This window comes from Corvus cornix, chromosome 20 (genome assembly GCF_000738735.6).
Source record: "Corvus cornix cornix isolate S_Up_H32 chromosome 20, ASM73873v5, whole genome shotgun sequence".
Classification (NCBI taxonomy): domain Eukaryota; kingdom Metazoa; phylum Chordata; class Aves; order Passeriformes; family Corvidae; genus Corvus; species Corvus cornix.
In genome coordinates, this window is record NC_046349.1 from 10008948 (window position 1) to 10021642 (window position 12695).

The 12695-nt window shown below is 38.7% G+C and overlaps 1 protein-coding gene across 1 annotated transcript in view; it reads right to left on the minus strand.

The window, feature by feature from the left end:
- OSBPL2 (oxysterol binding protein like 2) overlaps positions 1-12695 on the minus strand; it is a 34854-nt gene that overhangs the window by 9673 nt on the left and 12486 nt on the right. Inside the window, exons 4-8 of the mRNA XM_039563474.1 lie at positions 5864-6011; positions 5537-5612; positions 4186-4320; positions 3037-3134; positions 2177-2359 (exon numbers count right to left, since the gene is read on the minus strand). Of these exons, the coding sequence (XP_039419408.1) occupies positions 2177-2359; positions 3037-3134; positions 4186-4320; positions 5537-5612; positions 5864-6011 (640 nt within the window). The remainder of the gene's footprint in view (positions 1-2176; positions 2360-3036; positions 3135-4185; positions 4321-5536; positions 5613-5863; positions 6012-12695) is intronic.

A 12695-nucleotide genomic window follows, 5' to 3' on the forward strand; every position in this document is an offset into this window, starting at 1 on the left:
GACTAACAAACTAATGCCCAACAGTATCTTCTACTCAATTGCTGCAGCAGTAAATTGCGTAAGTGGTTTCCACAAACACGTCACAAGTTTCCTCATCAGTATTTGAGGCCTGTTCCAGTGCCACTAAAGGTAATTTTGAGGTGTGAGTGGTTTTTGCTTTGTTTAAGTCAGTTATTTAACACTAGTGGGACACAACAGCACTACTGCAAGCTCCACAACCATGACATTTTAAAATTCAGTTTACTATTCAATTCCATCCTTTCCCCAAAGACTTACTGAGAAAAAGGAAAAATCCTAGAATTGATTTTCCATTTGATTTCATTTTTGGTTTATTGTTTTGTGAAAATCTTTAAAGGTGAGTTAATACAGTCTAAATCCCTAAAAGACATTATCATATAAATGATCAAAAAGTTAAACAACAGGATCCTATTGTCAATAGCAGTCAAAGCCACCTATTCACACTCATCTTTCCACGCTGGTAGGAGAAATACTGAAGTTACCTGGTTGGCAATCAATCCATCTTAGGAAAGCTTGTAAACTCTATTTTAATACAAAACACAGAAAAAGCAGTGTCCTCTGTAAAAAATGCCTTGTACTTCTACATCCAGTGAGCATGGAGAGAACACTCCTAGCTAATGTTTCCAACCCATCTGTCATTTTCCAGTACAGAGAAATAACAGATCATTGAAGTCTCACTATTTCCCACAGCTCCTTTTCTTCAAGGAGTCTTTAGAACAATGACAACTCTTCAACTGGGGGGGAAAAAAAAACCAGAATCCCTCAAATTCTTCCCCCCAGCCTTTAAACACAGTTTTATTCCTGAACTATTTTGACAGCAGAAGCTTTATAGCATAAACCAAAACACAACACAAGGCACTTATGGTCAGTGCTGATGAACTGAAGCACTTATTGTGTTGGAGAAGTGAGGGAAAAGTGTCTTCTAATGCTCTGAAAAATAGTCATGGTTAGCATAAAGGCACAATTTAATACTGACTCCCAGCTTTGCTTCCCAAACAGCTCCTTGTTCACTCAGGCCTTGAGCTGTTCTCAGACTACTCAAAGCAACAGAATGGTCTGAATCACAACACTGAGAGGCTCAAAATTTCATTTTAACTTCTGCTGCTAACTTGAAGCAATTATTTAAAATAAATGCTTTAATTGTTTATATTCCAGTTTAAATCTCAGCCTTGATTAGGCTCAGCAAGAATTTTAACAGTATCCTACATAAAGGCTCTGAAGGAACAAACATTATTTTGGTAACACCTGCATTCTGCACTAACATTCACAGTTCCTTCTACATTCAGAAGAAATTTCCTTTACTTCCATCACCATTTATCTTCAAGACCAGTTCATACTTTTATGAACTTGGAATATTAGATGCCAACAGCTAAAAAAATTAAACTACTTCCAAAAGAAAGTACAGGAAAAGTCAATGCTTGCTATGGCAGGCAAGTTGATTTTTCATTAAAACCAAATGCCTAGAACTTTCTTAAGTCAACATTTCAAAACCACCTCAGAGTTAGGCCTCAGAAAGGCTTTTATAAAAGCACCAATTGCAGAATACTTTATTTGCAATTGTTCTAGTGCATCCTCGTGTCCCACTTGGGGAAGTTCCAGAGTCTTTGTACCATCAGGGCACAAAACAACTCATGGCATGTCACATAATTTATGAGAGACAAGAATGGGAGCAATCTGGAGAGACATTCTTGATTTCAGTAGGAAGCTGATCCTTCTCTGCAAGTGGCAATCCTGACAAGTTTCTGCTTGTCTGCCTTACCACAGAACAGTTATTGTGAGATGCAGCTCTTTCCACACAAACACTCACACAAACCACCAAAACCAACAGCAATATTGAAAACTGAGATGAGCGTGAACAGCCCAGTAAGAGAATTTTATCTCTATATTTAAATTTTACATGTCTTCACAGAACTAGCTTTCAGTAGCAATCAATTTGTAAGAAATGCTAATTTTCAAGCTGGAAAAACTGGGTCAAACTGCTACAGCTATAGAAGCATAACACAAATTAAAAAAACAGCTCTGAAATTAAGCAGTGAAAATTAACTTGTAAATCAATTCTTACAACCTCTTCAGCAAGGGGTTTTTAGGTAATCATCCCTGAAAAGCCAACAGGGTTATCACCAATAAGTAAAAAAAGTTATTTATTTCTCATACTCACTTCAGAAGCTCCAAAGTAATTGTTCCCCGAGGCTCTGCTTCTATACTCTTTCCCCAGAATTTTAGTTTGGGATAGATTGATCCATGAAATATGAAGTCCTTATTGAGGCCTTCAGAATAAAATGCACTAATAGGTGGGTGGTGGCTGACTTGTTCAGATATAAACCTAAATCCTAAATCCTCCCTGGCAACAACAAAAGAAGAGTATTAAATAGTAAGTATATTTTTAATATTGCAAGAGAAAAGAGTTGATACTTTAAAAAAATGTGAAGTATTTTTAGATTAAACTGAAGGTGAAATTTTTCCTTTTCTAGTTCCATGACACATTTACAATTAATGAAATGAAAGGATTTCTACTCTGAACGCTTTCTTTTTATACCTCAAACCAGGTTTCTACCCAGAAAAGCATCTGAAGAAGTTTCACTGAAATAACTCATGAAAATACAGAGACCCCGTGGGCAGCATGAAAAGGTCTGACTGAAAATTCTTTACTCCACTGCAGACATATCACCCATTTATTTGAGGAAGCCGAAAGTCCTTCAGACTAATTTCTCTATCTGACATGATCAACAAAACAATATTTAAATTAATTAATAGTGTCTGTTCAGGAAGTGTCTTTGGTGGAAGAACATGAGCCAATTTTCCTCTAAATAATTCTCTGAATACTCTGCCTAAACTTAGAAATAAAATTATTAGCTTTTATAACAACTTCCCAGAAATTTTGAGGTAGTTTGAAGAAAAGAATTTTAGCTATACTCTGAAATATATTTTACTGGTATTTTACTACAACCAAACCAGTGTGAGAGTCTGCTAACTCAAGAACACAAACAACCCCAGCTCCCAATTTAAAGTAATTACTACCTGGTTAATTCATAGGTTTCTCCTAACAGCGGGTTAAATGGTTTGCCAGTTCTCTCCCACTGAGAAGCTACAGCAGAGACTGCAAAAGCAGCTACAGCCTGTAAGCAAATTAAGAACACATTGTTATGAGAATAGTGCATTAAAACTCTAAGTTGAATATATTATATTTGTTGCACATACAGTATTTTATTAGTATTCTACAAAGGAATTGCTTTATATTGTTTCAGGCCAAAACATTTGTAAACCATGGGATAAATGATATAGAAGTGGGGAAATATAAGCACTTATTAAGAATCTCATTTCCAACAGGAATTATTTTCTGTGGTAAATTCTGCCAGGTTACATTCTGCCCCACCTACCTCTAGGAGATCAGCCTCGTTTTTTAAATCTACTTTTCCCCACTTTGACTGCCCCCCACCCTCAGCTTGTTGGGAAGAGAGCCTTGCTTTCCTAGTGCCAGGAAAGAACTATTTCAGCACAGACGTGACTTCTTGAACCATGCCAGCAGGTTCAGGTGACACTGAGGAGCTCCTGCAGGCTGGGAAATGGAGGTATGGACCCCACAAACACAGGATCCAAGATAAACACTCCAGTTTCACTTAAATAAATCAGAGCTGTGAGCAATACCAGCATAACCTGATGCACACAGGTGTCACCATATTCACTTCCTTGGTGTGAGACCAGCCAGGTACTATATCCTAATCCCAGTAACACCCAGTTTTGGAGAAAAAAAGAGAAGCAAAAGTTGGCTCTGTCACAACAATTTTTCATCCATAACTTCAAAATCATGAGGCCACTCAACAAAGCAATTTAGAGTGACATGAAGCCAAGATTTCATCCTCACAACTATAAAACCACAAAAAGGGTCACAGTTAAATGAGTTGAGATCCTTGGGCATGGTCAGTTGTGGCACTTTCCTGCTCTAGACTTTTGTTTCAAACTCTGTGCACAGCATGGAGTGTGAAAGTGTCACAAATATTCGATACAGCCACTACGAAAGAAGAAACTCATCTAGACAGACAAATTGGGCATTCTTACGGTAGCCCCTGAGAAAGAAATACACTGAAGTGAGAAATTATCTTAAAATCAAAGACCATGAGAAAAAAAAAACAACTTCTGAACTACCCAGAAGGTGGTAGGGGTTCTTACCTGCATTCTTTCCAGGGGATCTGCATGACTACAAGCCTTATTAATGAGGTATATATGCTCCATATATTCTGTTATCCTTTGAAGGAAACTCAAGGGCTCGTTGAAGACAATGGGCATCGTAATCTTGGACAGCTCCTATATAACCAAAGGGCAGGTTCACTTCTTAGACACAACACTAAGTTAACAACTGGCAACAACAAGAATTTTCAAAATAAGTTGTGGGTGAGTTTATTTATAGTATTCCTCAAAGGATATTTGGCAAGCCTGGAGCAGACCTCCAAATGCTACAGCTGGAAGCATTGCAGAACCTTACTTGCAATCTCAAATAACAACTTAAAATATTGATCCAGCTAACCTAATAAATTCCCAGAGAATGCTACCTTCTCTGCTGTGGTCTGTGTAAAGCAGAAGAGGTTAAAATTTCCATAGGTAGCAGCAATAATGTGCTAACCCAGCTCTGTGCTGATACTCAAGTGCCACACACTCCTTGGAAACCCTCACAGGCTTATTTGCATAAAATCTATCCATTGTACTGCAGCAACCACAAATTATTTTTTGAAAGGAACATTTACATAAAGAATAGTACTTGAATTGCTCTACCAGATTTTAGTGACTTTATTTAAGCAACCTGTTATTTGTGTCAGACCATTTCTGGTTTCACATGTGGATACAAGACAGACACGAAGTTCACGCAGAGATTTCCAATTCCCCCGGTCTTTTACTATACCCAAGCAAATTTGGCTGTTTAATTACAAAGTTGCACTTGTGACTGAGCATTAAAGCATTAATGTAAGTGCTTAAAACTTAAGAGAAAGCAGAAGGCCACCAGATGAAGCTAATGCAACATTTTCCTCACCTTGGCACAGGCAGTAAGGGAAGAAAAATGTTAACCTTAACCGACTTAAACTGATTTGGTCCAAGCAAAAGGTTCTAGTAGATGGGTCACTAATCCCACCAAAAGGAGTTTTGAGAGTACAGCTGTATGTCCTAGATGACACGAATTTATAAAATAAAGCCCTAAATCACATTTTGCTAAGAAAAGAATAAAAAAAGCAGGTAAGAGAGCATTGTGTCAATCAAACATATTTGACTATATTTTAATGGCTTTAGCCTAGTTCTTAAAGGACAGCTTCAGAAACACCAATCCACATGCTCTAACAGCTAAAGGAGATATGGAAATAGTACTGTTAATAAATAAATGCTGAGATTTAGAGTTGCAGTTTAAAATTGTTTCCTAGTGAAAACAAAGAAAAATGCACCAGGTGTTATTCTGTGTCTTGATGTTTAACAATGAAACTAACCAGCTGACATTAGGAGCCCTAACACAGATGCTTCATTCAAGCTAACTTACCAGTCCAATGCATTTTTTTAATATGCTCCACACACTAAAATCACTTCTAGAAAACATTGGGGCAGGTAATGATGTCCTGTAATGGAAAAAAAAAAAAAAATCCAGCTGTCATTATCAGCCCATTAAACAAGCCATTTTCTTTTGCAGGTATGGAGGCAACTTACAAGGGAAGCAAAGCATCACCCCAGACTTGGCACAGGAAGCAGACACGTGAAATGACTTTTCAGTTCCAGAGAATTACCCTCTCCCACGAGAACAGCACCACCCCAAAAGCTATGAGCCAGCACGTGCTCACCTCTCATTTCCTATGCAGCTCTATGTGTTTACCTGTGTCTCTTAATCCCATTCTCTTGTATCTCTGTCTCTCCATTATGCTTTCCAGTCCTACTGCTTTGGTGTGGATCTAGATCAAGCATTTCTGGAACTTTATGATTTGCTTCTGAAAAGTCTCCTGAAGAATTGTCAGAATCAAAGCCTGTATAAAAACCAAAAGGCAACAGTTTTCTTTGGAATCTTACCATGCCACAGAGTGCCACTCACATTTTGCAAGTGTCACACCTGAAGGACACTTAGACCAGGTTAGTTTATTTCAAAGAGTATCAGAGTGAAAACCTTTTATTAAGAGACCTAATTTCCAGGAGTATTATGAGCCAATTATTGTATATGAATCAAGAATTATCATTTTTCACACTGCTGAATATAAAACTAATTTAGAATCTTAAAAGCTCTCAAGTAACTCCTAATCAGATTAGCTGCATTGTCTCTTTTTCAGAGCTGCAGCGTAATTAAAATAATTTGGTTCAGTTCTGTAGTTTTCCTCAAAGACCTTAAATAAATTAAACTTAGGCTGCTAACAGGCAAGGAGAAAAAGAAAAAAGAGAAAAGAGAAAATGGCCATTTCACAATGCAGGGGCAAACACACCCAGGCAACTGCAACCACAGAAATGTAGGATTTCAAACTTCTTTTTGCCACCCATATGTGCAAACCATATAACACTTCCCTAATGGCTGCAGCAGGAACATGTGGAGACCAGGATGAATCATTCCCTCAGCTCTACAAGTGACCCACAGCGTTACCTACAGGAGGTGGCTGCATTTCCTATGTCCCGAATCCACCCACTTGGTCAAGAGCTACTGGAAACACCACTGTAACCATACCCCAGCTTGCAGCAATATGCTTGGAACGGCTTTAATCCCAAAAATGTTAAACCACCAGGAATCTGTAGAACACAAACTTTTGTATTAAGCAGCCCTAAGTAAAAGTTGGACTAAACTAACAATCTAAGATTCCAGTCTAATGATTTTATTTTTTAGTAACATAAATTACAGAAATAGTAATAAAAAATAATGACAATTTTTGCTTTGGCTTTGAATAAGAAGATTTTAAAAGCATTCTATGCACCCCTACACACACCCTTGGGTCTCAATCAACAGCAAGAGGCCTCCCCTCAGTGCTGCTACCCAGACTGACTGCAGAAACAAAACATTTGTCAACCACAACAGCATCACCACAGAGAACCCTAAAATGATCAATTAATACAATCCTTCACTACTGCCACAGTACTACAACAGAAAACACTGCTGATCGTTCACTGTAATAAAGGAACATCTTTGCTGAAATTAATTCTAAGATCATTAAGTCCTTCCTGAGTGCCAAAAGGGTCAATTCTTCCTCAAGAAAGACTTGAGTTTCCAGCTTCCAATTTAAGAGTCAGAATCAAAAAGCAACATGAAAATGTGGGTATTTGCTGGCGTACAAATTTTGCCATAGTTTGAAGGAATACATAACAATTCTTGCATTCCTTTCATTCAGCTGTCACAACCTGGGCAGCCCCTTGTCTTTGTGCTGAGTTGCCATCACACTCAGTTACAGCCTGGCCCAGAGTCCAGCTGTGGGTACAGAAAGATTCTGAAATATTACAGAGCCTGTAAACACTCTAATGGAGTAAAGAAATCAGTTGTGACAAAGATTATTTCCATTTCAATTTTAAATAGACTAAAATGCTGTGATCCTCTGCCATTAACTTTTTAAAAAAGCAGTACTTCAACTTTGTTTTAACTTCTTCAATGGCTGCTTTTGCTGTATTAGAGCAATTCATGCAAGGCACACATTCCAGAAACAAAAAGCTGCACTTTTTTCAGGGATCAAGACCATGGCAATAACATTCAGAACTGCACCAGGAAGTCCCAGTGATAGGATCTTACTTGGTAAACAGCAGGTGTAATGGGTGATGTCATGTCTTGCCCTGTCTCCTACATTTTGATGTCACAAGAATGTAATTACACAGCAATAACCACACCTTGGCAGACTTAGTACTCAATTGGAAAGCATGACAGTCACATATAGATTCAGGTCATTAAAATGAAGACTACCCTGAAACACCTGTCTTAAAAAAAACCTTCAGTCAACTCACAACCAAATATTTATGATTTTAAAATAGTATTTTTAACCATATATTAGCTTTGTTTGAACCAGTTACAGTAAGAGCAGCAAAATAACTTATTAGTATAACTATAAAGTTGGGAAAAAGAAGAATGAGCTTTCTGGTACATGTGCCCTTACCCAAAAAACTGATCAAGTTCACACAATGTAAGGAACAGCAGCACTTCAATGAGATAAACACACCTAAATGTAAAAGTAATGCTTCACAACAGGAATAGTCCACTGGATTACAGAGGAATAGTTCTGAAAAATGTTACTGTAATTTCAGTCTTTACATTGTACCTGAAACCCTGCAAATCCTATCAATGGTCATTGTGTTATCCACATTAGTTTTTCTGTTTCCTATGATTCAGAATTGTTTTGCCCTGTTCCTGTAAAGCACAACAGGAATTTAGATTCAAGTATATATATTATTTATGGACAACAATATGTCATTGGTAAGTAAATAAATGCCAATTAAAATGAATGTCTTGCAGACAAACAATAAAAATTAAATCCTTTCTCCAGAAAAGGAATTACTTCAAAAGGGTAAAGTTTGCTTTTATTAGATTGCACTTCCACTTAATTACTTAAAAAAAACTGAAACAACAAAACCACTGTGGTACACAGCCAGATAATCACAGACTTTCAACTACACTTTCAACCATAGCATCACATGACTTATCCACTACAAGCTCATTGAGAAAGTTTTGGAAGATGCTTCTCAGTGAAGTTCTAGGTATTATAGTTCTATGAAGAACTATCCAGACACTGTTCTTCAGAGAGGAGGCAGTTCTGGAAGAAAAACAGCTTACAGAAATGACATGTTGTAGTTTTTCTAAGTTCCAAAAAGAGCCTTACACCAGCTGCCAATAAAGCTCTGAACTTGAGAAACTGAGTAGGTAAGAGTTACTTACAGGACAGTTTTCATACTGAAAAGCCACTGGGAGTAAGGATAAATATGCAGATTTAAAAGGAGGATAGGGGACTACAGACAGAAATACAAAGTCAACAATTAGCTTAATCAGAAGTTCCATTTACGTGTGTTAAGAGTGAAACAGAAGCTTTTAGAAAGTCTTAAATTTTCAAAGCAGAATACTTAAGTTAGGTGCCAACATAAATCTATTTCAAGAGCTTAAAGAAAAGTGACTTGCCAGTAACTTTAGTTCTCTTAGCCTTCCTCTTCCACATCCTGCAACTGAAACAAGTCCACTCAGACTGTGCTGCACATCAGCCAAGGCAGCAGAGGCCCTGGTTCTGAGTCACAGACAGAGACACGAGACCTCCCCTGCGGACAGTCAGCAACTCCCCTAAGTACCAATTACACCTTGTCAGCCAAGGCAGAAAGGCAATCAAAATACCTTGGTACTGAGAGCCTTCAGATCTAAAAAAAGCATAAGGAATAGGGATAAACAGCTGGAAGTGTAGGCAGCGAGTGAAGCAAGAGGTATTATTTTTCTTTGCCAGAAATTAACCATTCTCCACTTTCCAAAATAAGGCCACAGTCACAAGCTGTAGCTGACTGGAGGCAGGCTGGCCTTTCACAACATCTGCAATACTTACACAGCCATCGATTCAGTCTGATCCAGATACAATGAAAATATATCAGTTTGGCAGATAACCTCACTTCCTGCTCCCCACGAGAAAGCAACAGAGAACAACAAATACACCTGGCTGGATGAACCAGCTGAGCCTCATGGGCACAGAACAGATTTCCATGGAACTGCAGGCTAATATTTAAAAAAGCAAAATTAAACTATCCATGTTCTCAAAAATAAATTACTCTGGTAAACAGCCAGGCATTTTCCTGCTTTGTGGCAACCCTTTCACAAAACACTTCGGCAAAAAGATACCTGACAATATTAATGAAGGATACATCTCTAAAAGAGGCACAGAGTCTTTAAAACATCTGTGATGACATTAACACACCCAAGGTGACATAGATCAAAACTATATGCTCTTTGTCTCTCAGAAAATTTCAAAGAATCTGAAATTCATCAAAGGATTGACCACGTTTATCATGATCCTGCCTCATAGAAGGCTTCCACTGGAATTTGAGAAAAAGTAGATTCTTGACAGCTGTGATGTCTGGAATTAAGTGAGATCACAGGTAACATTCCCAAGGGATTCCCAATGGGAGTACTCATTTATGACGTAAGGCTGTCAAGTGTCAGCAATGTTAATAACTTCTGACTGCAAAGAAACTTCTCCCCATGGAAACTCTCTTTGTCATCAACTTGATTCATCCCCTTGATTCATCGACACCCCAGTCCATGCTGCACCTCCACAAGTGCCATCATCATCCAGTCAGGGACAAACCATCTGCCAGGATTCCCAACCATACAGCACACAATTCCCTCCCATGAGCATCTCTTGGATGAGACGGGGACAGTGTCAGAAGCAGGAAACTTCTCAGCCAAGGAGTTAAATCCACTACACCAAACCTCAGGGGTGTCCTTCGGAGAGATTCATATTCTAGAAGTGGATATCATCAATTAGTAACTATAGAAAAGCTGTGACTTCCTCAAGGAGTGAGCCCATACTATCTTAAAGGAGGCAGAAAACTACCTGGGCTGCTGCTGAGAGTGCTGCAGAGTAACTCCCACAGAGTCCAAGTGCTCTAAGCCTGGTTTACTCCCTACAGGACACAAATCATAGTACCCAATTCCTAAAATCAGTGAACTCTGGGAACACATCGCAGCTCCTTCTAGGGCAACCAGGGCCCAGGACACAGCAGGAGCAAGAGAAAAGTATGGTGCGCACACTGTTTTCATCTCAATGCTAAAACACAGCTGGAAAATGTGCTCATTCCTGGCAGCCACATCCCAATCCTAGACTTTGAGCAGAAGACGCACAGCTAAAGGCAGATTCTGCCCTTCTGCTGATCTGACCTAAAAACAAGGAGAGCATCCTTGGAAAGAGCAGACTGAGGAGTCTGCCAAGGGCATTTCATTTTTTTAAATCAAAATTTGGAAGCCCAAATCCTGAAGTTGTCACTGGGAAATCTGGAAGCTCAGAAGAGACCTTGACTGTGGACTTGATCTCCTGGGAGTACTGTGCCTATACCTACCATGTCCAGACCATTAAAAAACTAAGAGACAGGCAGGCACTACCAGGACCCATTAACACCTAAAAAATTCACTAAAGCACCATGTGAAAGATCCACAGTGTTAACAGGAGCAAAGAGTTACTACAGACAGCAGCAGCCAGGAACATGAATGCAGAGAGGCCCATTTACAGTTGTTCTCTGCATCACATTTCTGACCTAGACAAGACACAGCTACAAAGAGCTAGGTCTGACTTCACTAGGTCTGTGCAAGTAACTCATCAAACTGTCAGCATCTCCTAAAATCCAGCAGGAGAAAGGGATTGAGCACCTGTCCTTAAAGACAGTCCTGAGGGAGAACAAATCTGAAGCAAAGTATTCCAAACTTAGCACTCCCCTTAAACCAAGTATCAGGCTCCAAGGGAACACATATAACATATATATATATTTAAACTTATCTCCTGCCAGCACATTCCCCCCTGAGGAAGAATAAAATGAAGATGGAACAAGGAGTGCTCACAGAACTGATACACAACACCCCAGTTCTGAGCAGTCAGCCACGACTGCAGGTACAAGAACAGCTCATGCACAATAGCTCAGTCACCACCACCTGGAGCATTGCAGGGGGAATCAACCTTTTGAGGTAGAGGGGAAAAAGAAGAGGAAAGAGGACAAAACCAGAGTATCTAAATGCAGATGAGTCAAACACTGAGGGCTGTGCAGTTCTGCAGCAAGGGACAAAGGAATGCATCACCATCAAAGCTGTACAACACAGACCTCATGCTGAGAGGCACATTTCTTTTCACACCTTTTTTAGTGGAAAAAAAATCTAGTTCATTTATGGCAGTGACCCTGAGCTCTTGCAACTGAAAGATTACAAATGACATACAAAAACAACCCATTGTGTTTTCAAGACTTCAGTGGTACAAAGGTTTGATTTTACAGATGGATTTGGAGTACTAGTCCCCATCACACCTAGCTGGCATGAATGCAAACTAAATTTCCTTCTGTCCTCTGTGACACAGTTGTGACAAGTCCTGTACAGTCTGCTGTCAGTCACACTGCTTCACCCAGCCCCCTCTGTTTACTCCTCACATGAATTTGCAACCAGCCATGTCTAAGTCTACCTTACCCTACCATGCTACTTCCATTCCTTCAGCTTTCACACTTACCATTATTCTCTTTTTGTTCCTGTGATTTTACATTAACAGCTGTACACTGAGTATTTCTCATTTCACCTCTGCTACACAATTGCTCAAGAGACGTTTCAGTGGAAGACTTTAAAATTGTTTGAGATCTTTGAGAGGATTTCCTTTTTGTTTATTAAAATACTTCAAGCATTTTATTTCACCACTAAAACCATCTAAAGTTCTTATAAATAACTATTCATCCTTATTAGTTCAAAGCAAAGTACTATCTGATACACTGCTCAAGTGTGAAGTGCTTCATGTTTGCTTTCTTTAGAAAAAAACAGGATTGCAAAGACTTTTTGCTCCCTATCTTGAAAACATACTTTTACAGTAATTTTTTTCTGACCAGAAAAACATTTTCTACTTCAATTCTTTAGGATAAGGGTTTTATTAAAATAAAAAAAAAGAATAAAATAACAATAAAAACAACCCACAGAAAATATTTCACCTTTCAAAGGGTCTTAAAAGCATTACTTCTCAAGCTGCTATTAAATTGCTTTT